Source organism: Onychomys torridus, chromosome 13 (assembly GCF_903995425.1).
Source record: "Onychomys torridus chromosome 13, mOncTor1.1, whole genome shotgun sequence".
Taxonomy (NCBI): domain Eukaryota; kingdom Metazoa; phylum Chordata; class Mammalia; order Rodentia; family Cricetidae; genus Onychomys; species Onychomys torridus.
In genome coordinates, this window is record NC_050455.1 from 67,042,787 (window position 1) to 67,066,120 (window position 23,334).

The 23,334-nt window shown below is 40.5% G+C and overlaps 1 protein-coding gene across 1 annotated transcript in view; it reads right to left on the reverse strand.

Moving 5' to 3' along the window:
* Positions 1-3,365: 3,365 nt before the first annotated feature.
* Positions 3,366-23,334, reverse strand: part of Setbp1 (SET binding protein 1) — a 193,004-nt gene continuing 173,035 nt past the window's right edge. Inside the window, exon 6 of the mRNA XM_036204498.1 lies at positions 3,366-8,123. Coding sequence (XP_036060391.1) covers positions 7,513-8,123 — 611 coding nt within the window. The 3' untranslated portion in view covers positions 3,366-7,512. The remainder of the gene's footprint in view (positions 8,124-23,334) is intronic.

Here is a 23,334-nt window from a genome sequence, read left to right on the forward strand (position 1 = left end):
ATTAGAATTTGGAGAGGAAGATAATGGAGTGAGAGTAATCATTATCTATGTAGGTTATCTTGAATAGATTTCAATGATCCAGGTGTGGTGGCATTTACCTGTAATCTTAACACTATGGAGGCTGAGACAGGGGGATTTCAACCAAATTAAAACCCAAACAAGAAGCCCAAATGAGGCTGTTATTCTTATTCATCCTTATGGATTTTGTACCTGGTAATGTGTTATCAAGAGAAGAAAGGGAGACAGAGAAAGAGGGAAGGAGTGTGGGCTTGAACATATGACTTGATCATACTTTCCCATAACATCTTCCTATCTATGGCTGTATTGGAACAGGATCTGTTGCTGAGGTAACAACTCAGAATGTCATTGGCTTCGTGAAATAGTGAGCATGGAGTTGGGAATTAAAGGTAGGGCCTGTTGAGAAGGTACAAAGACAACAAGACACTCAGACTTAAGGATTCTGTAGCCCTCATCAGGTTCTAGTTCCCATTTGAGAAAGCAGGTGGGTGATAGCTTCGGGCCATTTTACTCCCTGGGACAGAATTCTTTAGTGACCAAGCCCAGGTCCCAGAACTCTTACTCTCATGCGATGTCTACTGAAAAGAAGCTAGTTACATTTTAAAATATCAAGCTTAATAAGAGAATGTGTGTGGTTTCTGTTTGAAGATTTTAACATTTCTCATTCGGTGGATCCCAGCTTTACCATATGTGAATGTGAATAACACTTTGGAACTAGTTTTTTTTTCCTCTAATTTCATCTTAGAAATTAAAAGCTTTCATGACAAGAAAGTATATTGCCACAGTTTTATACGAACTAAAAATCTGACAAAAAAGAACTAAAAATCTGGATATTGACATTTCCCATAAAAATCAATGTTGGCAGTAACGGTAAAGATGCACGGTACTGTGTGGGATCCCTTCCGTTGGGAACCCATCCCACCCGCTGGCTATCTCATGTGAACTCAGAAGAGCTTGCTGGGCCAGGGGCCATCCTTCAACTCTGCAAATCATACTGTCCTGCTCCCTGTCTCATGGTAGGTCGGTAGGTTTTAAAGTGGTAACTGATTCCTACAGCTGTCTCTTAGCACCCTAATACAGGCAGATAGGGTGGCTCATACTCATCCTTTCAGGGTTTGTATCTGACTTCCAGGGCAGAGGAGAAAAAAAATAAAAACTCTGCTCTTCATTTGGACGTGATGGCGTCCACCTGTAATGGCAGCACTGCCATGGCTGAGGCAGGAGGGTTGCTGGGAGTTGAGAGCCAGCTCAAGCTACACAATGAGACTCAGCCTCAAAACAGACAAACAAACAAACAAAAATATCAGAAACATCACCACCAACAAAACACCCCAAACCTTGCTCTTTTTTGGCCTTTGAGTTAAAAATGCCCAGAAACCAGGGAAATAGAGGAGTGAGGCCTTCAAGGAGCCCAGCTTTGTCCTCAAGGTTGGAAAAATGATTCCTTGGGTTTGGAACTCAGATTCTGCTTGGCAGGTGATACACCTAAGAAAATTGAAAAAAAAATATGACTTACAGAAAAGTTGTAAATGTGTATTGATTCCACTTATCTGTCTATAGACTGAGATTTACACCAACCACAGGTACAGACAGGCACCTCTCCTGAGAACCACTGTGAGCACACTGTTGCCTGAATGATAACCCTGCAGTTGAGGGAAGGGGGACCTTTACTCCTGAATGAGGAGCTGCTGGGAAGGCATGAGGGAGACTCCCAGACATCATTACTGATTTTGGAAATATCAACCCACAAGCCGGAATTAGAAAGGTTGTAGTTCTAATATTTCTTGGTTTAATACCAGTCAGTCTGCAGAGAAGAGAAGAGCAAACTGGTGGGAGTATTCCCAGTCCCCAGTCCTCCAGGTTCAGTGCTCCCTCACCCTGAGGGTCAGCTTCGGGGCATTTCCACTCATCCCACTGGACCACTAAGACTTTCTGTGGGTGCTCTAATACCACATGCCTTGATCAAAGTCATAGTGAGTCACACAGACTGGGAGATTATGGGGACCTGCTCATAGCCTTTCTTGTCTGTCTTGTTGGATTTGGGACATGCAGGCTTAGAAGATGAGAGAAAGATGACAAAAGAACCCCATTATGCCTGTATGTTTATAAACGACACAATTTACAGCCTGCAATCTAAAACAGGTTTCCAAATACAAAATAAAAATTGGGAACAGGAAAGGTGGGAAGAGAAAACATCTGTGTTTGCCTTTTTTGCTTGAGACTTTATCATCCTTATACCCTTTGTCATATTGCTTAGGAGCGCTAGTTTACTGGTCAAATGTAAGCCATGGACATCCTTTCAGGACAAAGGCACCCAGTGTAGGCACCAGTAACTGACATTTATTACAAAGTCCTTCTTTCCTATCATTGCAGTAATACTTGGAGTCCAGAGAGGGACTCTTTCCTCAGGAATATGAAATCCTGGAAAGTTTGGGGTGAGAGCCTCATTCTCAACCGTATGTTCTTCTAAGTCTGCAGGCTACACTAGGTCTCCAACACACTGAGACTGGCTGTCATAAGAAACTGGCAGTGCTTTGAATCGACCTTCGCAGGATAGCCAGGTAGGAAGGTGTTTTCTGAATGCAAACTCTGCAAATCACACTCAAGTTTTGTCTACAGTATATTTCCGAGGGACAGAAGTTGGGTTGAAATTTTGTCAATGATTGTGTATCCACTTGGTGTGAGAAGAGACCCTCAAATGCTATTAAACTGCTTATTGATGTGAACCAGATGCAAAATAAGACAAAAGAATTCACAACTCATGTTAGACAGAATTGAATGTCTTTAATTTCACACAATGAATAACATATGAATAGGACCAACTTTTTTTTTTTTTTTAATAGTTAAGTGCTCTGTACTGTGCTAACCTGATCTGGTAGCGAAGACACCGAGCGAGCTTTCTTTTAGAAAAAAAAAATGTTTAAAACCCAACATCTAAGACCATGGGAGAGCATGCCAGTAAAGCATGCCAGATGTTGCTACGCCTCAAATGACAGCAAGTCCATGTTCATTGAAATGTACAAAAATGCTTTATGAATAAAAACTGTTACAAAAAGAACATTTCAAACAATGTACAATTTCTCTTGCCTCTATATTCAATAAAATACAAATACATTTTTTGTTCTAAAATATGTTTACATACAATCAAAGTAGGACATGCAAATTACACTTTAAAAAAGGCTTTTAAAAACCACTTATGAATACAAACTAAAAATTAGCCAGAAGGACTTGTAAGACAATCTTGTGCCCATTTTTTGAAATATATATGTACATATTTAACACATCATGTGCATTTATTATTATTTAAGAAATAGATTTTTTTTTTATAAAAAAAAAAAAAGGAAGAAAAAGAAAGATACCAATCCAGGGCAGAACTACCCTTCCAAGTTGACCAGTTGGCAGCTCTCCGATTTCTCCCTCTTTAGTGTTTATTCTACCTGGGCAAGTGGGAGACAGATATCCAGGAAGTTTCTTCCTTGGTTGATATGTGCTTCTGTGACTGTTCCCCAAGTGACTGAGTCCAACAGGGAAGACAGGCTCCTCAGTGGGGTGAACTCTCTTAGAAACACGAGGCAGAGGGAGCCTTGCTTTGTGGAAAGAAACGTGAAGAAACACCAAGAAGATGCTACGGTATGTTACAGTTTGAGTTTCTAGGCACTGTGATGACATTATCTGTAAGTGCTGGCATTTGGACCATTGTGGTATGATAGGGTAGTGTTGAGAAAAATAACTATATTTATGTACTTTTACATAATGAGTAGGACTGAAAATCCTGCGACATAACACTTAAATGGCTTTTGAGGCATTTTGGCTCCTGCCACCCCCTCACTATGCGACAGTTGGCATTTAAAGGCTTTGGAAATATCTGTGTAGACTTTAGACAGTTCCCAGGTCAACCTTCCTAGTGATAGGGAAAAATACACTCCACAAGCTCATTATCTGATTATTGTTGAGTAACAAGCCAGGAGTAAGATTTTCTACTTAAGTCCTAATACCAAATCCTTTATGATCTGCTTATAATATATCACCTTATACCATAATTCTGTCACCACTTGCTTATCATATTTATAGATACAGCAAGGTGCAGAACACAAATTCTGACTGCCATTGAACATGGCCTCCCACTGCAGACAGCAGCCAAGTTAAAACACTAACCTACTGTCAGCCCTTAGTCACCTTCACTAGGCTGCCAGTGACTGCTGAGTCCTGGTCCTGCCAAGTCACAGAGCAACCCTCCATGCTTCCCCTTTTCCTGATCTTTCTTCCTTGGCTGGTAGCCACAGCTGGGCTATTGGAGAAAGTTAAGCTTCTGTTCCTCTCATTTGAGGCGAGGGGTCGAAAAGCAAATGGCTTTCTAGTCCCTTGGAAAGGTGGATCAAAGACCGATCAGTGCCCCCAAGGAGCTTTTGCATCTAGGTTTCACCTTCTCATCTCTAATTGGTCTCCTTAGAATGTAAGTGGTTTCCTACCTACTTGCTGAAGGAGTATTCTAAAAAGAAAAGAAGAAAAAAAGAAATTAAAAGCAAGGGATCATTACAAGATACTTTATGGATCTGTAAATGGAGTGTTGAGACCCCAAATGACACCTCTCAAAGTAGAAATGCATCCCCAGAAGGCAGTGTTGTGTAGTTAAGAACCTCCATAATTTAAATCAAGAGCTGGGTTCTCTTCTTGGCTCTAAAACCAACTAGATGTGGAAATTCAATTGGCTTCATGGAGGGGCCTGGGCAGCAAAGGAGAGGGTAAGGGGGGAGTTAGGGAATACAGAAATAGTAGCAATGAGATGAGTTAGGTTCATGGCAAACGAGAGAAAAAAGTATGTGACAATGAGGGAGATACCGGGTATGGGGAGCCACTGTGTAGAGGAATGGGCCCACTGCCACCCTCCAGCTGCTGTTTACCATGGCTCTCTTTGGTCCTCTAGTTTTCCAAACAGTTTTCAGGGTATGCAAGCAGCGATTTACATTTCACTCACATTTAACTCCAGGATCAATTCATGTTTTAAGTTGCAGGTCCACTGAATGTCTCCTGGAATCTTTTTATTGGCTTGGAATTTCTAACCCAAACTTCTTTTGCGCTAAATTACCAATGGCAGGTTAATGCCAATTAAATGCTGGGTGTTCTCTGAGCTGTCTCTCCTCTGTAAGAAGGTTTAGATTGCTCAGGGACTTGTTTGGGGGACTACATCACAGCAAGAATGAATGAAGGAAGAAAGAAAAAAAAAATGGTTTTCCAAGTCCAACAGGAAGAGAACCTTCTTTATGGCTTAATTGGAATGGGAATGGCTGGTCTTTCGTAGGAATGGTTGGGGAAGGGGACTGATCTATACCTTCCCCCGTGACTTTGGAGCTGCTCAGACATGGCTCCGGGAGTGACAGGTTGAAAATGGCTGTTTAGATTTTGTTGTTCAGATGACATGAAATGCCATAGGTCGACCCAGGTCACAAGCTGAGTATTTAGGATAAAAGCGGAAAATAAGCGGAGTCCTTTAAACTTACATATTGCTAGGATTAAATTAAGAGACTGACTGAGCAGGCTGCAGATGACATGAAGAACGTTTTGACAGTTCAGAATAGGATGGCTCTGTAATTCCAAGCAATGGTTGGTGTCATGACACAGCAGTGATATTTACAAGCATATTAATTTGGGATTTCCAAATTTCCTTCAGTATTACCCACTTGTTCACTTATGGCCCCCCTCCCCAAATCCATCTCTCTGAGGAGGAGAAACTGTGTTCTGAAGTGCTAATGCAGTTTCTCAGCTGGTCCCAACTTACTGTAAAGAAACTTAATTTGAAGGCAAACTAGATATCCTAATTCTCCTTAGAAAACAAAATACTCTGTGTTTCTTTTTGTATAAGCTCTGATGCCAGGTATTTGATGTCTTGAAGAAGAAGTTAGGGTGAGGAGTAAGGGAGGAAATTGAAAAGTACTTATTTGAAATTTCCACATCTGACTTTTAAAACCATCTAGGGCAGTGGGGTAAGTCTGCACCCATTCTGAGTCTTCACATGTTTTCCTCGGGCTTTGGAAATGGATGATAGACGGGATATCTGTCCACACTAAACCAGTGGCTGGAGCACAACATGGATGAGAAATGTACAATTGAAACTGACCATTTAAAAGACGATTTGTCACACACAGTTTGCATCCATGCAGACTGATAGATCTATAATTACATTATGTACAGCAATGTTTTAGTGTATTAAGGCAACCACAGTTTGGATACTTTGTCCAAGGTGGCTTGATACAATTGGAGTGGTGACACCCTTTCAATACATTAATTTTTATTTTCTTAGATAAGAACACTTACTCCCCTTCACTTTTAAGAAATAATTATTAAGATAATGGACCTCTTTCCTTCCTTCCTTCTTTTTCTCTTTCTTTCTCTTTCTGTCTTTCTTTTTCAACAATCTATGACATCTCTGCACGAAAATAATCAGGTACCAAGGCATTGCTCGACGGTTTTCTTTCTGGTGGGCATGGGATTTTGATATTTGGTGATGTATCCGTTATTCCACTTGCTGTGGGGTATTAAAACCATTTTATCCTGCCTATTCTCCACTGATATGTTTTAAGTATAAAAATAACCTGGCTGGTGCTTGGGTCAACATCTCCCTTGGCTGCTCCGAGTCACTTATTAAAAAAACTTCTATCAATACTGAGTATGTTTCACAATGATTGGGATTCAAAGTTGGTTCCTTGAAGCAGAATGCCAGGAGTGCACTTTACGACACGGGTAAAGTTCACATTGTTTAGATGTGTACCACAAAATAGAAGGCAGCTAGTTAACGGGAGTACATGAAAACACATCGCAAAGGAAAAGCAGGAACAGACAATACAAAATCAGTGTATGAGACAGGAACACGCGCAGATCTAAGGTCGTCTATCAGTCCATTTCCACCTTCTGATCATAAGATTCCATCTGAGCAACTGGGTTGTTAACGGAAAGATTCATCTCTCGGGTCACTTGAAGAAGATGTTGGTGCCCCAAAGCCTAGCTGAGTTTGCAAACCAAAAGAAATAAAAACCAATTACGTGGAAGTGGCTTACAAGCCAGCTGGTAAATTTGCAGCTTTGCTCCCCCTTGGAATGTTTGCTAATGGAGGGTGTTTCCCATTTGATTTTTCTGACCAGCAAATGAATTCGGAATCAAGGGCGCACCTGGGATGAGGTGGGGGCCTGGGGTCAGGTGGCCATCAGAGAGCACCAGCTTTGCGCTCCTCCTCCCTTGGAGTGGCTCTGGGTTGGGAACTGTTGTGCAGCACAGACAGCTGCTTTTTTGTGTGTGTGTGTGTGTGTGTTGGGGGGGGGGGGGAGTGTCCTCTCTCTCTGCTACCCCAAGAGCTCTCATGGCTCCACCCTGCCCTCTGCCCATTCTGCCTGCCCACTGAAGAGAGGGACGGGGTGTCCCTGTGGTGGGGCATTGGCCCCGCCCTGGCTGCTGAGCTCCCCTGCATCAGTCCCTGCCAGGATCCTGAAGCCCAGGCCAGCCCTAGGGAAGGACATCGCTCTCACTGGCTCGCGACTTCCTTGGCCTCTTGGCCTTTACCTCCTCTTCCTGGGGAAGGGGCTGTGGCGGGGGCTGCGGGGGCTGCACTGGGGGCTGCGGTCTGTGTTTCCTCTTCCCGCCCCGCGCGGTCTTGGGCAGCGGTGGGGGTGGTGGGGGTGGAGGTGGGGGCGGCGGCAGAGGTGGGGGTGGCGGCGGGGGCAGCGGAGGTGCCTCCCTCGCCATGTGGATAACAGCCTCGATGGTGGCCATCACAGCGTCCTGGCCCGCGGCCGGCTCCAGGGCAAGCGGGCTCAGGCTAGGCTTCTGGCCTCTCTTGCTGGGTAGGTCGATGCACTTTTCCAGCACTGGCATTTGGTCTCTGGAGTCCTCATCGAACTGGGTGGGCTGCTTCCGAGGCCGGCCTCGTCTCTTCTTGACAAAGTTGTTACCAGTCTTTGATTGTCTCTGCAGCCGCTTGGCCTTCAGGATCTTGTTCACGTGGTCCAGATTCTTCTTGGTGGACAGAAGCTTGGTGTAGTGGCACATCTTCCGCACCTCGCACTGGATGGCTTCGATCTCCCGCCTCTTGAATCGCTTCTTCAGGGAGGAACTGGCTGCAGGGGACAAGAAGGGAGAGGTTGAGCTCCGGATGCAATGCCCTCCATATATTGTTTCACTATTTAAACAGAAAATAATAAAAACATTGGCTGAATATATCACGTGTATGAAGCATTATTGACATTGTGATTATTATTTCAGTCCTCACAGTTACATAAAATACTGTGGTTGGTATTTTATTTCACTTTGTGTTTTTTTTTGAGACAAGGTCACCTTATGTAGGGCTGGCTGTTCTTGAACTTTGGATCCTTTTGCCTCAGCCATGCTGAGTGCTGTGAAATGAGACTTTTATTGCCACACCTGACTCTCTCCTCCCTCCTCCGTTTTAAAGAGAGGGAAACTGAGGCTCCTATCTCTGTGGGTTCTTAGAAAGCACAATGTAAGCCTCATTACATTTCTGTTTTTTTTCTTTATTTTAGCCTTTTGACATCAGACCCAATTCAATCAAGCATTAATTGATACTTTGTCTGACCTTGAACCATGACACACAGCCCACCCACACCATTCAAATGGATCACATAAAGGCACCCTGCGTCTTATGAGCGGTCTTGACAGGATCTAGAAGCCATAGGTGAAGGATTTGTCCTAACTTCTTCCTAGTGAGGGGGTTGTGCCTGCACACTACAGTCGGGATGGTGTGGTCTCTTAACACTTTCCTGCCAGTATTCTGGAGCTGTCAAGTTGCCTGATGATGCCCAATTAAGCAAGCTCTTCCTAGCCTTCACCCTCTGGGGACCTCAAGGGCAATATCCGCCAGGTGTTTCTCAATGGTTTGCACTCCCCGGCTGAATAGTTGTTTGCAAAGGGCCCTTTTCATGTGCTGCTGGCCAGATGCGCCTCTATTTTATGAGCCTGACTTCTCAGGAAGTCCTGTACTGTGGCACTAAATGGCCTTCAGAACTGCTTCGTTTTGAAGTTCAGGCACCATAAAGTGTGAATGGTTTCAGGACATGGGCAGCCTGTCACCCCTGGATCATTCTCCTGTTGTGGTCTGTGAGCAGGCACGTATGTATGGAATACCTGTGTACTGGCAAACAGGCATCTATACCAATGTGTGCTTGTATACAAATACAGGCACACTGCTCATCCTCAGTGCCGGCCACTAGTCAGTTGCAGACCTAAGTCTCTCCTCACTGAATTCTTTGCTGCTGTGGTTTGCCCTAAATGCCCAATCCCAAAGATGCTCGCTTAAAAGACCACACTCTAAAGGGGATGTATTTCATATTACTACATTGTTTCCTTGTGTGCTCCCATTACTATTTTTTCAACTATTGGTTGAAAGAATAAACATCTTAAGGGAGAGAGGAAAAAATATGCTGAACACTTGGCCACCACTCTTAACTATTCTTGGGCACTCCCACTTCATTCTTTCCATGTCGCCCCACTTCTCCCTCATGCTGTGGCCCATCACAGATTTCCAGGAGGGTTTTATTTGAAGCTATTTATGCGACTAGCTTCATGGAGTGGGAAGCGCTGAGTTCCATAGACCAGGTCAAACTGCCACTGCTTTTGGCCAAAGGTCAGTCAGACTGACTGAGCAATGAATAACTACTGAGCGATCTTTAAAATAAGTTATAAAGATCAAAATAGAACAAAGCCAGAGTGAGCTTCTGACTAGAAAAATACAACTTTTGTAGTTAGTCTTGTAAAAAGAAAAGGTGGCTCAATTATCAGTTCTCGTGTGGCTTTATGTCACTCATGGGACCTCGCATGGTGCCTCCTGAATGGACAGGATTGAAAGTTGCTTCCACAATGGCAAATCAGACTACTTCTTGCTGCCTTCTAGTCACATCCTTTGAAGGTGTTACAGTTTGGATTTTGAAGGCAACAGTTGCAAAGACAGTGACATTAGGAGTTTGTAATCAGGTCTTGGTAGAGAGAAGCAATGGGCTTTGTTCATAGGGATATCTAGTAAACCAGAATAGTTAGAAAAATGCCATAAAACTCTGGGCATCATTTAACATAGAACCCATGTGCAGCTTACTCTCTCCTTAGTTTATTCCATTTATTGAGGTACTTCCTGATCTATAATCCACAATAGAAAGGTACTAGTTTTGTAGACCTATAATACAGCAAGGTATAAATAAGTATAAAGTAATTTTATTAGTTGTATTATCTGAGTAAAACTTGACAGAAATGCTTTCATGAGCTAGAGGTTCACATGGGCACAAATATAATCATTAGATGGTATCTATTACCTTTCACAATGAAATGCCAAAAAACAAATAAATAGATAAATAAACAAATCTCCAAACTAAACTCAAATCAATCCAAACCCAATGGTCGCATACATTGTTTTACATGTCACGTAATTTTTAATCCAACCCTTGTGGTGATATTGTGTCCCCAATATATTGTGCACCCTAATAAACTTATCTGGGGGTCAGAGAACAGAATAGCCACAATATTAAACATAGAGGTTAGGCAATGTTGGCACATATGCCTTTAATCCTAGCATTCCAGAGGCAGAGATCCATCTGGATCTCTGTGAGTTCAAAGCCGCATTGGAAACAGCCAGGCATGGTGACACATGCCTTTAATCCCAGGAAATGATGGCAGGAAGCAGAAAGGTGTATAAGGCATAAGGACTAGGAACTAGAGCCTGTTAAGCTTTTAGGCTTTTAGCAGCAGTTCAGCTGAGATCCATTTGGATGCGGACACAGAGGATTTCAGTCTGAGGAAATGAGATCAGCTGAGTAATTGGCGAGGTGAGGTTAGCTGTGGCTGGTTCTGTCTCTCTGATCTTTCAGTGTTCACCCCAATACCTGACTCCGGGTTTGTTTTTATTAATAAGACCTTCTAACAATTCATGCTACAAACCCCTGTATTGAAAATGGCTAAGGAAAAATTATGACAGTATAAATCCACCAAATGGTAAGAGTAAAAACAGCATAAGCAACTTTTGTACCCACCATTTGCATTTAATTAATGTTCACAGATTATTTTATTTTCTTTAATTAATTACTAGTTCTTGAGGTCAGGTCTTGCTATGTCTATCAGACTGGCCTTCAACTCATAATCCTCCTGCCGCTTCTGGTGTGCTGGGACTACAGTTATGTGCACCTTGCCTGGTACTTTCTTGTTTTTAAAGAAGGGACACAAGGATCCAGTGGTCTTTGCTCCACTCTATTCCATTACCTTCCCTTTACATGATAGTATGGTATTTGTATTGCATGAATGAGGATAGATAGTCAGTAAGAATTAAGTCTGAAACCATGCCTAGTGTTGGGAATGGCATGAGGAACCTGGAATACTTGCAGATTGCTAGCAGGGGGATAAGTTGGTCCACCATTTCTCACAGTGAAGTTACTGCTAGAGTTGAAAACACCCAGGCTCAGTGCCCTAGTGACTGCATGTCAGAACTGCCTCCTTCACTTACTTGTAATAAGAGGCAAAAAGACTTAGAAGATGTTCCCTCAAAGCTCAGTGAATGCTATGGGAGAATAAAGACAACATAAACACTAAGTGAAAGCTAATGAATCAATGAGGATACATTAAAATAGAGGCATAGACACACACACACACACACACACACACATATATACATACATACATATATATATGAACACGATGCATATAAGTTAAGCAGTATGACTAAATTCAAAAAGTTGAATGAAAAATCAAGTTGAAAAGATTTTTAAGGAAAGAAACCATTTGTATAAAAGTAAAGGTACATATCTTTGATTTTTTTTATTGCATTTTCAGGATCCAATAAGAAGCTGACAGTGGCTACTATGAGGAAGACCAACCTTGATTGGAAGACTTGGTGAAGGAAGAGTTTTAAGTATTTATTTTCCCCCAGAGTTACTTCATAAAAGGTTACAAAGCTTCCAGAGTGTCGAGTATTAAAAATGTCCTAGCTGGGCGGTGGTGGCACACACCTTTAATCCCAGCACTCGGGAGGCAGAGCCAGGCAGATCTCTGTGAGTTTGAGGCCAGCCTGGGCTACCAAGTGAGTTCCAGGAAAGGCGCAAAGCTACACAGGGAAACCCTGTCTCAAAAATCAAAAAACAAAACAAAAAAAAGTCCGTTATCTGAACCAGGTGTGCTGGTGCACACCTGTAGGGGTGGGGTAGATGATCAGGAAGTCAAGGGCATCCTTGGATACAGACTGAGTTCCACACTAGCTGGAATACATATATCCTGTCTCAAAAAAACAGGAACAAGGGAGGTGGCGGAAGACGGAGAAAAGGAGGCAGAGAACAACAAAAAAGGAAAATAGTTTACCCTCCTCCACACCAGCAACTTCCTAGTGATATATGGCAACTAGCACTCAAACATAGCAACTATGAGGGAGAAACTGAATGTTCAGTCCAATATTAATAGTTAGTATGTGCCCAATGGTTACCTCTTGGGCAACATGGCTGCCAACGGAACAACACTGAAATACCCAAGACAAAAGGTATCTGGGGATTCAGTCAATCAAGTAAAGATTGTTGTGAATTTAAGTTAAACAACATGGTGTCTCCAAAAAAATGCATTTAGATGAGTGGAAAACTAACTATAAAGACATGGAAGAGAAAAAATAATCTTATTTGAATATCAATTTAATGAATCTCCTAAAAGAGACCCTGAAATATATTTCAAATTAAACCCTGCCTGGGCATTTTTTGGTATATTTGTTGTAATCATTGTGTTATGATCAGTTTTTTCAGTGCTTTGTCTTTTAGAAATGAATTAAAATATTTGTGAGTGAAAAAAATATGAAACTATTACAAACTGTCTTCAAAATAGGAAGAGAGAAGCAGTGAGAAGTACTGCTGAAACATGATTGATCAAACGCTAATACTGTGGGAGCTGAGTAATGGTACAGTAGGTTTAATAATTTGGTATATGCTTGATGTTTTTTCAAAATGCAGGCTTAAAATTATGAATGGTAAGTGGCAAAAGTGTATCTCTTGGCACCTTGGGACAGGGAAGAGCCACAGTTTTCATCCCCCTACAGGTTCTATTCACATAGCTTTGGAAGAGAGATCCCCCATTTCTCTGACAAGTCACACTGATTAATCCCCCTGGCTTAATGGTATGGGACAAGGAGTTCTCAGGTTTATGCCGTGACAATCACATAACCATGTCACGAGCCAATCTCTATTTGATTTTGGGCGTTATAACAATATTCCTTTCTTCTGTACACTGTAATATTTGGAGTTCCTACATGTGCAGAGGACCTGAATCTTATTCTGTGCTTGTGTTTATTATCCAGATTTCAGTTAAGAGTCAGTGTTCCTGCAGATGAAGAATGGAATGAAGCTGAACTGATGTGACATTGCTCAGGGGTGCTAGAAATGAAGGTGAACTACTCACGACAAGGCTTTCAGTGTTTCTGAGTCCCTTCAGGTGTTACCCTGGGCCTAGGAACTAAATGGTCTTGAAGTATTTTCCTGGATTTAAAGATTGCCATAATTCTTTCCTACATTTATTATCATTTGCCTTCCCAAAATGTAGGGTGGCTTTCTAAATTCTATTTCTCCTTTAATAAATTTGAAATCTCAGATTGGGAGAAGAGTACTTTGGACTTGGCAAGGTTTGGTATTCACAAATCTTTCTCCTTATTGCTTATGATCCCACCACTGTCTCTCTAAATGTTTACAGATTTTTCTCTCTTCAAATTGTTTCATTATTGAACAGTAATTCCTGGATCTTGCTGCAAAGATTGATTCCATATTTGCCCTCTTTCCTGTCCTTGTCCTGTAGCTTGCCTGCTATTTGTGAGGTTTAAAGAATAATTATGAGTGTCCCAGGCAAAATACAAATGTACTTCTTTATAACTCCACAAGAGTTATAAAGTTAGAAAATCATTTTCTAGGTCCCCAGAATTGCCTTGCAAATGTTAAGCTGGTGTTGGTCCAGAATTAGAATACCTCTTCATTGTTTTTTAGAGGAGCAGATTATCAGCATTTGTTGATCTCCTCACATCTTTTATGATGCAGAAGAATGGGTCAGCAGTCATTCTTGTCCCCAGACTTACTGATGTAGTGTCAGTACCATGAGCCACTCCAGGCTTAGTTATATATGAGACTCTTTAAGAAATTGATTCTGATGTTGGTAGACTGTATTTTGTCCAGATGTATGACATAGTCTTGTTATATAAGATAGATTTGGGTGGGTTGGTTGGAAGGCAGATTTATTTCTAGACTTCTTAATAGAATTTTTCTTAGTATCTGACCGGCTCTAAAGGGAAGACTTTCAGGATAGCGATGGTTGGAACACTACCTACCTTAACTGGCAAATAGGTTTGAATTGATTTCTAGGTTGATTTATGTTAGAAGGTTCTTTGCAAAGACCACATCTTTCCTTCGTACTTTCTGAGGTTCCAGCATGGGCACATTCATGATGATCTGGTAGCTGCTGTGTGGCCAGCACATGTGAGCTCAAGACAAGTCAGTTGCCCAATGTTACACAATGTAAATTGTGCATTTTGTGCTTTGTACTTGAAATTGAATCAATAATAATATTTTATTTGTCTTAATGATGTTTTGTATTATGTAATGGTAAGTATGTGACAGCCTGCCTTGGCATGTATAATTTCTTCTTCTATTTGTGAATTTAAATAAACCCTCTACAGTCCTGGCCTTAAAGGCTCCTTTGAAAAGGACAAGTTATTTCTTCTGGTTGAGCTCCTACAGGGCAAGGAACAATTATACAGCTGCTGGATACCAAAAGTGCTAGAGAACACTGCTCTTTGAGTTTGGAACAATGATTTTGAATTAAGAGTTATGGCTGTTATGGAGGTGACCACAGATCTCTGATTGGACTTAGGGCCTACTCCACAGGTGGGAACTCATGCTTGGTACTTACTGTAAACTCAGAGAAACAAAACAAAACAACAACAACAACAACAACAACAACAACAACAAAAAACCATTGTTAGGGACTGAAGAGGTAGGTCACAAGCCCTAGGGGAAGAATTTCCTAGCGTTGTTTAGTTAAGTTAAAGTGGTGTTAAATTACCTTTTAAATACAGATATTTATACCCATAAACAAATGCTACCCCCAGCTTTAACCAGGAAAGGTTTTTTGCAGTGAACAGCAGGAAATACAGATTCTTGGCTGCTCAAGGTGTTCAGAATAAGGTATGGTTGAGTTCTCAGCCCCAAACAGACATTTACACCACTAAAGGCTCAAGGAAGAGAGAGCAGAAGAACTGGAAAATCAGGAAAAACACTGCAAAGGTGCAGTTTTCTGGGTGTGACACACCTTTACCATCATGTTCTTATAGCTGCAAGGATTCTCTCTTCTTTGGGCCTGTGCAGGACTGCACCTGCCAACTACCAGTGATGGTTGAGGAAGATGCTGATGGAGAGCTACCCCTCTTTCTTGAACTATTAGCTACTGATAGATTCTGGGAAAGGAGGATCATTGTCTTCAGTTGTGTACCCACTGGTGAGCCCACCAAGCTCTAAAGTCTGGTTCCAAATCTATGCTCCTGCAGAGGGTCTTGGTTAAACTCAGTGGATCACTAAAAAACTAAATTTGAAACCAAATATACATGATTGTGGGAAAGGGATTTATAGTGGGGAGGAGGTGTTGACAGGGGTTAGAGCAAGCCAAAAGATGGTGGGTGTGAGAGTAATTAGAATGAATTATATTCATGTATGAATTTGTCAAAGAACATATTTAATTAATTTTTAAAAATCAGAGATAGGGAGGTTGTCATGATGAGGCACAGTTTCCACTCTGTTTTCTTAAATTTATCTTGTACTTTGGTGTTTCTTTGAAGCCACGGCCAGCTTGGGAGTTTACTGTCAAAGACTATCCTTTCTCAACTGCAACAGCTTAGAGGGCTTTGCTTTGTTCTCATTTTGCACACATAGTAGATAGTTTGCCTGACAGAGAGGTGAAGCAATGGTGTATGTGGTCATATGTTTGTCTTTCTCTGAAGTCGGAGAAGACACCAAAGAGCAGGCTGCAATGCGCATCTGCCGTGTCTTCTCATAGGCAATTTATGGCCTTGCCTTGAGCTCTCCTGCCCTTGACATCTTGCCTATTGTCCAACTCTTGTCTCCTTCTCCAGCCTTCTAGAGGATAGCACATTTCCCTAAGAGGAAGCAAATTTATTTGGCTGCAGGAGTATCACATTAACAATTTATGTTTACATTATTGATATTTTATCCAAAAATTAAGAATTAAATGAAGCAAATGCATTATATGTGGGACCAGAATGGTGTCCTCATTTGGCATCTGCCATAATTTGATATAAGCTTTCAAGAAAAGAAAGTGAGCCCACAGGCATTCTGGGGTCAATGGAGCATCTTACCACTTCACTGTTTTTATTATGCTGTCAATCAGGCTTGTGTTTTGATGCTATAGCAGGTCAGCCCACAAGGGCAATTTTAGTAGAAGAAGACTCTCAAACAAAACAGTTAAATCAAAATATTTCTTAATGAGATATTTTATGTATCACAATAAGTTGTCTTGTATCTCACTGCAGACTGTATAAAATGATTGCCTTCTACAAAGATGACTTGGGAAACTTCCTTAATAAAATGAGAGTTTGACTCATACTCATGGTTTTGTACATTCATGGCTTGTGACCTAAAACTCAAGTAGAATACTTAATCTCCCTAGAGGATAAAGCCCCCATAGGCCCCAAAGTAATGCTTTAATAAACAAAACAATTCACATTATGGAAAGAACATTTTTGCTAATTGATTGGAAATTTATTAATAATTTAGTAATCTTGTTGCTGAAAATGATATGGTATAACCTATAAAAACATTCCTTAAATCTGAAAATTTAAAGCTCTTATAAGCAGAGCTGATGAATGAGGATGTTGAGAGATTTGAACTCATTATAAAGTGCAATGCTTTCTGGTCTGCAAGATGACCTAACCTTTAATAAAGAAGATGGCTATCCATGTTCTTAAACAAACCTTGTTTAATCGATGTTGAGATTTAAGAAATGTTACGATTTAAATACAGACAGGGATAATTTGGGCTTGTATCTATCCTCATAACATACCAATAAGAAACATTGAAAACAAACAATTCTGATCTTCAAATTTTATCCTAAGTGTGAAAACAAGGAAAATTTTAAAAATGCATGCAAACTCAGTCTGTGTTCCTTAAACCACTGTAAAAATTGTAAAGTTAGTAGAAAAATTTAATAGCAATAGAATATTTTTGTTTCATTGGTATAATACATTAAGTGAAATTTGGAATCATTTTGAGAAAATCATTTATATATAAATGATCTCATTCTCTTAAAGTTTATGTTTTGAAAAGTAAATATATTCTAAATATGCATTTAATGACATGATTATTTACAATGATATCACTGATATCTCTACAGGATCAAAAATAATTAGAGTTTACTACTCTAAATATTTTTTTATGCTTAAAAAAATCAACAGAATGTATTCACTCATTTAGCACTTAACCCCAGATCTTATCTTTCTCTGAGCTCATGTCTAGGAAAACTTGTTCAGGATGAACAGAAATGAGTGGTCTTCATAACTAAGAGTAGAGTTCCAGCTCCATGGTTGATGCTGGTTAATGTTTCCTGACACATATACATTCCTAGAAGTCAAGGCTAGACAACAGTTATCCATACATTCTCTAGTTTATCACTAATTGAACTTCAGGAAATTTCATAGCCATCAGGGGAATTCTGTAGACACAGAGCTCCAACAATGAGATTTGAACATGACATCCTTCATTTGCTCTAGGATTCAGAATCCTTGACTTCATTGACCATGGTGATATAGTGCCAATTCCCTATGAGTTCACAGGTTGGAATAATCACACATGGCTTTGAAACTCTGAACCTACCAAGAACATTGCTAGGGGTGTTTTAAAGATGGCAGCAGGATTCTAATTGGTCTGAGAAAGTTGTTTGAAGGGCAAGATCCCAAAGATCAGAGTGAACATCAAAAGCCTACAGCTCCCATGCATGTCCACCACAACTCCCAGATTGCCTACCAGGCACTGACAAGAGAGGTTTTCTGGGGTCTGGAGTTATTGCCTAGGATTTTGTTAAATAGTCAACTGGGAAAAACAGCAGTTGTAAACTGAGGAAAATCAGAGTCACTTAACCCCATGCTATTTCAGAAAATGCTGACTTTTGTTTCTTGTGGTATGGAGCCCTGACTAGACCTCAGCCTTTTAAACTACCAGCTGGGACCCTAATTTGTGGGCTTATATCTGAACATGGGGGCTTTGAAGGAGAGTAGGGAGTGGTATATAGGAGCTTGGAAAGAGGAAAAAGAAGGTCAAAATGTCATTATATTACAATCTAAAAAGTAAAATCTCAGCAGCAGAAAAATTTTGAACATTCAACAACAAAAATAATTAAAAATCAAATGAATAATGAGTCATTCCGCACACTTGGTGGTCCCTGGAGCTTTGGTTCTGAACTCCTCACATGTGCACTTTGTATTGCACAGGACATCACATCATACAAATCAAGGAATGCCCTCTGAAACACCTGGACTCGGAGTCGAGACTGCTATGTGTTATGGTTTGCATTTGTTTATACTATACATAAAAGTTTTTCTGCATTCACACATGCATCATGTTTTAGTTTTAGAAAACAAAGACTTTTGGTAATTCCTTACCATCATTTCTGGAGAGCTTGAATCAAATTTGTGTATCTTTGTATTCATTATATTATATGTATAAAATTGTGTTTCATTAGAAGGCTAGATTTCAAAATTTGTTTTTAAATTACTGATTTGTGTGTCAAAAAACCCACAAAAACAAAAACAACAACAACCAAAAACAAAATTCAATGAATTTTGGCTTGAGATTAAGACAGAAGTCCCAGCCATTCTAAAAACCCTAAACAGACTTCTACCATTTCATACTAGGTATTTATGTAAATCAGTGTTTTCAGCATTGATGGTCATAAAATGAAAACACCCATCAACAGTGGGAAAAGTTGAAGTTGATCTGCTTCTGAGAGCATCAAATATTCAAAAGGGAGCGAATGCTATGTAAAAACAGACAAGCACACTACCTTATTAGTACATGAGCTTGCATTTGTCTTTAATAAATGGTAAATTATGACATGAAAGAATTGTTTGAACATAAATTTCTGAATTCTGACTTGCAAATATTTAATTTGCATACCTACAAACTTAGGTAAAAACTTCTTAGGCACAAAAGGAGTCAAAAGTCTATAAAATACCATGGGTGAGGTCCTGTGCTCCATTCCTGAATCAAAAACAAAGACAAAGAAGCCCCAAGGAGAGAAGTGGGGAGATGGATGGGAATAGAGTCAATGCCTCAAGGCTTGAGATACATCACTTAAGTCTCATAGCTTGCCAGTTAAGCAAGGAATTGGGTTGGGCACACTCTCCCAAAAGACTCTATTTCTTTTTTTCCCTCTCGAATCTTGCATAGTGTTATCTTTAACCATAAATACGATGTTTTTTATAATGTGACATTTTACATGTATGTTCTCACCTGACTTTGAGGTTTTTTTTTTCCTTCTGAATTTTGAAAGAAAAGAAAAACACACAAGGGAGACAAAATATGCAGCACCATGACTTTAGGGATATTTCTACATCTTACATGGACCTGCTGAGGTGAAGTAAATCCTTGCTGACCGTGTTCATGACCAAAGTTCATGAATTATAAGAAACTACAGGTCTTGCTTTATTTTCTGGTTTAAAAAAATAACCTTATTTATGCAATATTCAGGCTTCCTGTTGGCTTACTTACAGTAGCTGTTGAGCTGGAAGTTAGGAGGGCCTAGGTTCTAGTCTTGACTTGTCACCCCACAGTTCTCTGACTACAGATAAAACTCTGAATCTCTTGGAGAAATCTTTACTTCCGAATCTGTAAAAGGGCTCACATTTCCAGATTGTCTCTGTTCTAGATGTGACATCCCTAAATCCTTCATCTGTGTTTTCTACAAGATGAATTCTAGACTACATTCTGTTTTGATGACTCGACCCTAGAGATTTTCAGATCTACTAAAATTTCTCTCAAGTTACTGCCAAAATTAAACCAATATATGAAGTGTTAGTATCAAAAACTTGAGCTGATTAATTTCTATAATCAAAAAGTACAACACTTACATTATTGAAGACCACACTTAAGAAATTGCGTATTTTCAATAGCACCCATACTATTGGCTCATATGAAATGAAGGCTCCCTTAAATGCTTTAACACACATTACCGCCAAACATGAGCACTGCTGTGGAGAAATGTTGCCAAGCATACCTGCAAACCTTTCATTTAAATTTGCAAAGTTCAATTTTATTGGTCTTGAGTTCTGTGTTTTGAACCACATTAATCTTCATTTCCACCCCCGCCAAATTTTGAGGTATTTTTTTCAAAGGGTTGAATAATGTCAGAGTTAATGACTGCCCTTTTAACTCTTGTGAGCTTGACTCAAGTAACTCAAATGCATGATGTTTTTACTAAAATATCAATTTATACACCAGGATATCTTTGCATTCTTCGTAACAACAATCAGTGATTATATCCATTGCTTTAGATTTTCCCATATTGTTGCATCTGTCTGCCTAGCAGATGATGGATGGAGCCCAGAAACAACAACTACGCATGGCCTACAGGTGTGTGTCCAATTCTATTATTTCTGTAAGTGTCAGAGAAGATATTGCCTCTGGTGCTAGATAGGAAGAAAATTTTTGCACTTTTCCTTTATCCAAAGGCGACTTTCCTGCTCCAGTGAGGGAAAAAAAAAAGACACAATGCCAAATAATACTCATTTTGGTTGCTGTGCTTGCAAATCTCCCTGGAATTCACTTATAATCGAATATTAAAGCATTTTCAAACTTTTATTATTTTTAAATCAATATCCTACATCTTAGTACATCTTGCCCAGCCTTTATGAATTCAGGCAGCAAGGCCTCTTTCTGAAAGCTGTCCTGGTCTTCCATTCAAATGTTACCTGTCCTGCTCCCTTCACACTGTGGGCTTCTCTCTAACAGCAGCACACAATCTGCCTTGTATTTGCATTGTAGAATTCAGCAATATTTATCCTCCCTCTTATACTGGGTCTTCCTACCGAACTAAGACCATGGCTTAGCTTTTCTCCTTCATTCTCAGAACAAATATTGAAGGAGCCCCATGTAGAGCCAGGCCCCGAGCCAGGTGCTCAGTTCTGTGCCTTTCTCACAAGGACTACCATGGAACTCAGCTAACTTCCTTGAATTGAAATCAGTCCAAGCGGACTTATCCTCATCTAGAACTCACCATCTACTTTGTAGAATCTGTCCACGGGAAATAAAAGGATGTTAGGAGGGAGATGAGAACCAGTGTGTTCGAAAGGGGGCCTCACATACCTCAGTGGTTTGTCACCTGCCTCAGAGGGTCATTCAGTTTAGAATCTCAGGCCTGGGACTACAAGTACATAGACAGACGTCCAGTCTACTCCATGGGAGAAATGGGTTTACATTAAAAAAAAAAAAGTTTGGAATGCATGACAAGTCACCAAGAAGCCAACTTGAATTTAATAAGATTGATAGAAACTGAGTCTTCATATTGATTATCTAACACCAAGAAGTTACTCACATATAGAGCACCTTCCCCAAGATATAGATCTAAAAACATATACACGGGATTGGGGAGTGAAGGGGAGGGAGAGGTAGGAGAAGCAAGCGAGGGAGGAAGAGAGGCAGGGAACTGGATTTTTTTTAAAGACTGATTTTTAAAGAACAGTTTCAGGTTACCAGAAAAGAGAAGGTTATATCAAAATTTCCCACACATCTCATCACCATCACACATACCTAGCTTCCACCACAGACGGTCTTTTTATCAATGCCAAACCTTTGGGTCCAAATTATAATGTCTCATTGAGAGGAGGGGGTCATACGTTGTCCTGACGAGTTAACATACATTCACATCCTAAAAATTATAGCAGAACTCTGCTTGGGAAAGAGTGACAGACCCTCACCCACACCCTCTCATAAGCTCAGACAGACAGCGCAGTAAATACTTTTTCACTAATTTCAGATTCCTGTCTTGACAATTTGAGAGGAAAAAGCTCATTCATCTCTTCATTTAGAGACTCCACATTATTGGCTACTAAACCATAAGGTCTGGATTCTAGGAAAAGTTAGTGTAAACAAACTCAAGTTACAATGCACAGAGTAAGAGTGAGTCATATACAAAACACAGACATATGCTCTCGTATAAATAAGGGCCTGGACCATCAGCATCCAAAGGCTGCTTCCTATTAATTACACAACGAAATGAACTTTCCATATGTAAAACTCAAATCACTTAGCTCTGGCAACTTGCATGAGAAAAATACCAGGACTGTGGAATTCTACTAACAAAAGTAGATTTCAAAGAGTCTTCTGTGAATGTCTTCTGGCTCGACAGAGCAGCATCTCCTGGAAGAATGTTTTTGAGCAACGGAACTGTTGCCAAACTCCCAGCAACATCACTTGGGGTGTGGATCTGGCTCCTTTGCTGGAATGGCAGACAATAGTGACCCTTTCTTTCGTTTTGGGTTCTGTCTTCTCCCTGGGGCAAATCCTGGAATCAGGCCATGTATTGTACGCATACTTTGCTGAGACCATTACACAGTTTCATTTCCCCCCCATTAGTAACTTTTCTATCTTTGAAACTGTCCATTACAAGCACACATTCACACACACTCATTTTTTTTTCCTGTCTTATAAAGACCATCTGGTGTCTCTTGGTGTAGAAGTATGTAAGGGAATAGAATTCTCGGGCAGGAGGATGCTTCATCAGGAAGGGTAAAAAATCAAAACCAAAAACAACCTCCATGAGAAGTGGAAGTAGCTGGGTTCATTCCTGGGGCCCTTTCAAAAGCAGACTTAATAAAATATATTAACAGGATTCATTCCAAAAGTTGTTAAAAGAACAGATAAAAATTAAGCCTCTAGATGGGAGGGTGAGGGTAAAAAGGATGATTTCTCTTTGTTAGTGGAGCTATAGGTGGCTGTCACCGATGTTCAATGACAGTGTCTGTCAGATACACACTGTGTCATAGACTACACAAGGTAAGTTGGATGCATTCTCCATGCCTTGGAATGAAACAAGGCAGGAATGGGAAGGAACTTACATTTTGGAAAAACCTATGCAGAGGACATTTCTAACTTCTAACATGACAGTGACCACTGGAGGATCTCAGCATCCCTTCTGCATAGAGATGGAAACTGAGACCTCTCAGGGTCAGCCACTTTCCCAAGAAGGGCTCATATCTATCAAGTCATGGGCTAATAATTCAAACAGCTTCTCCTTCCTTCCTAAAACTCATTGTGT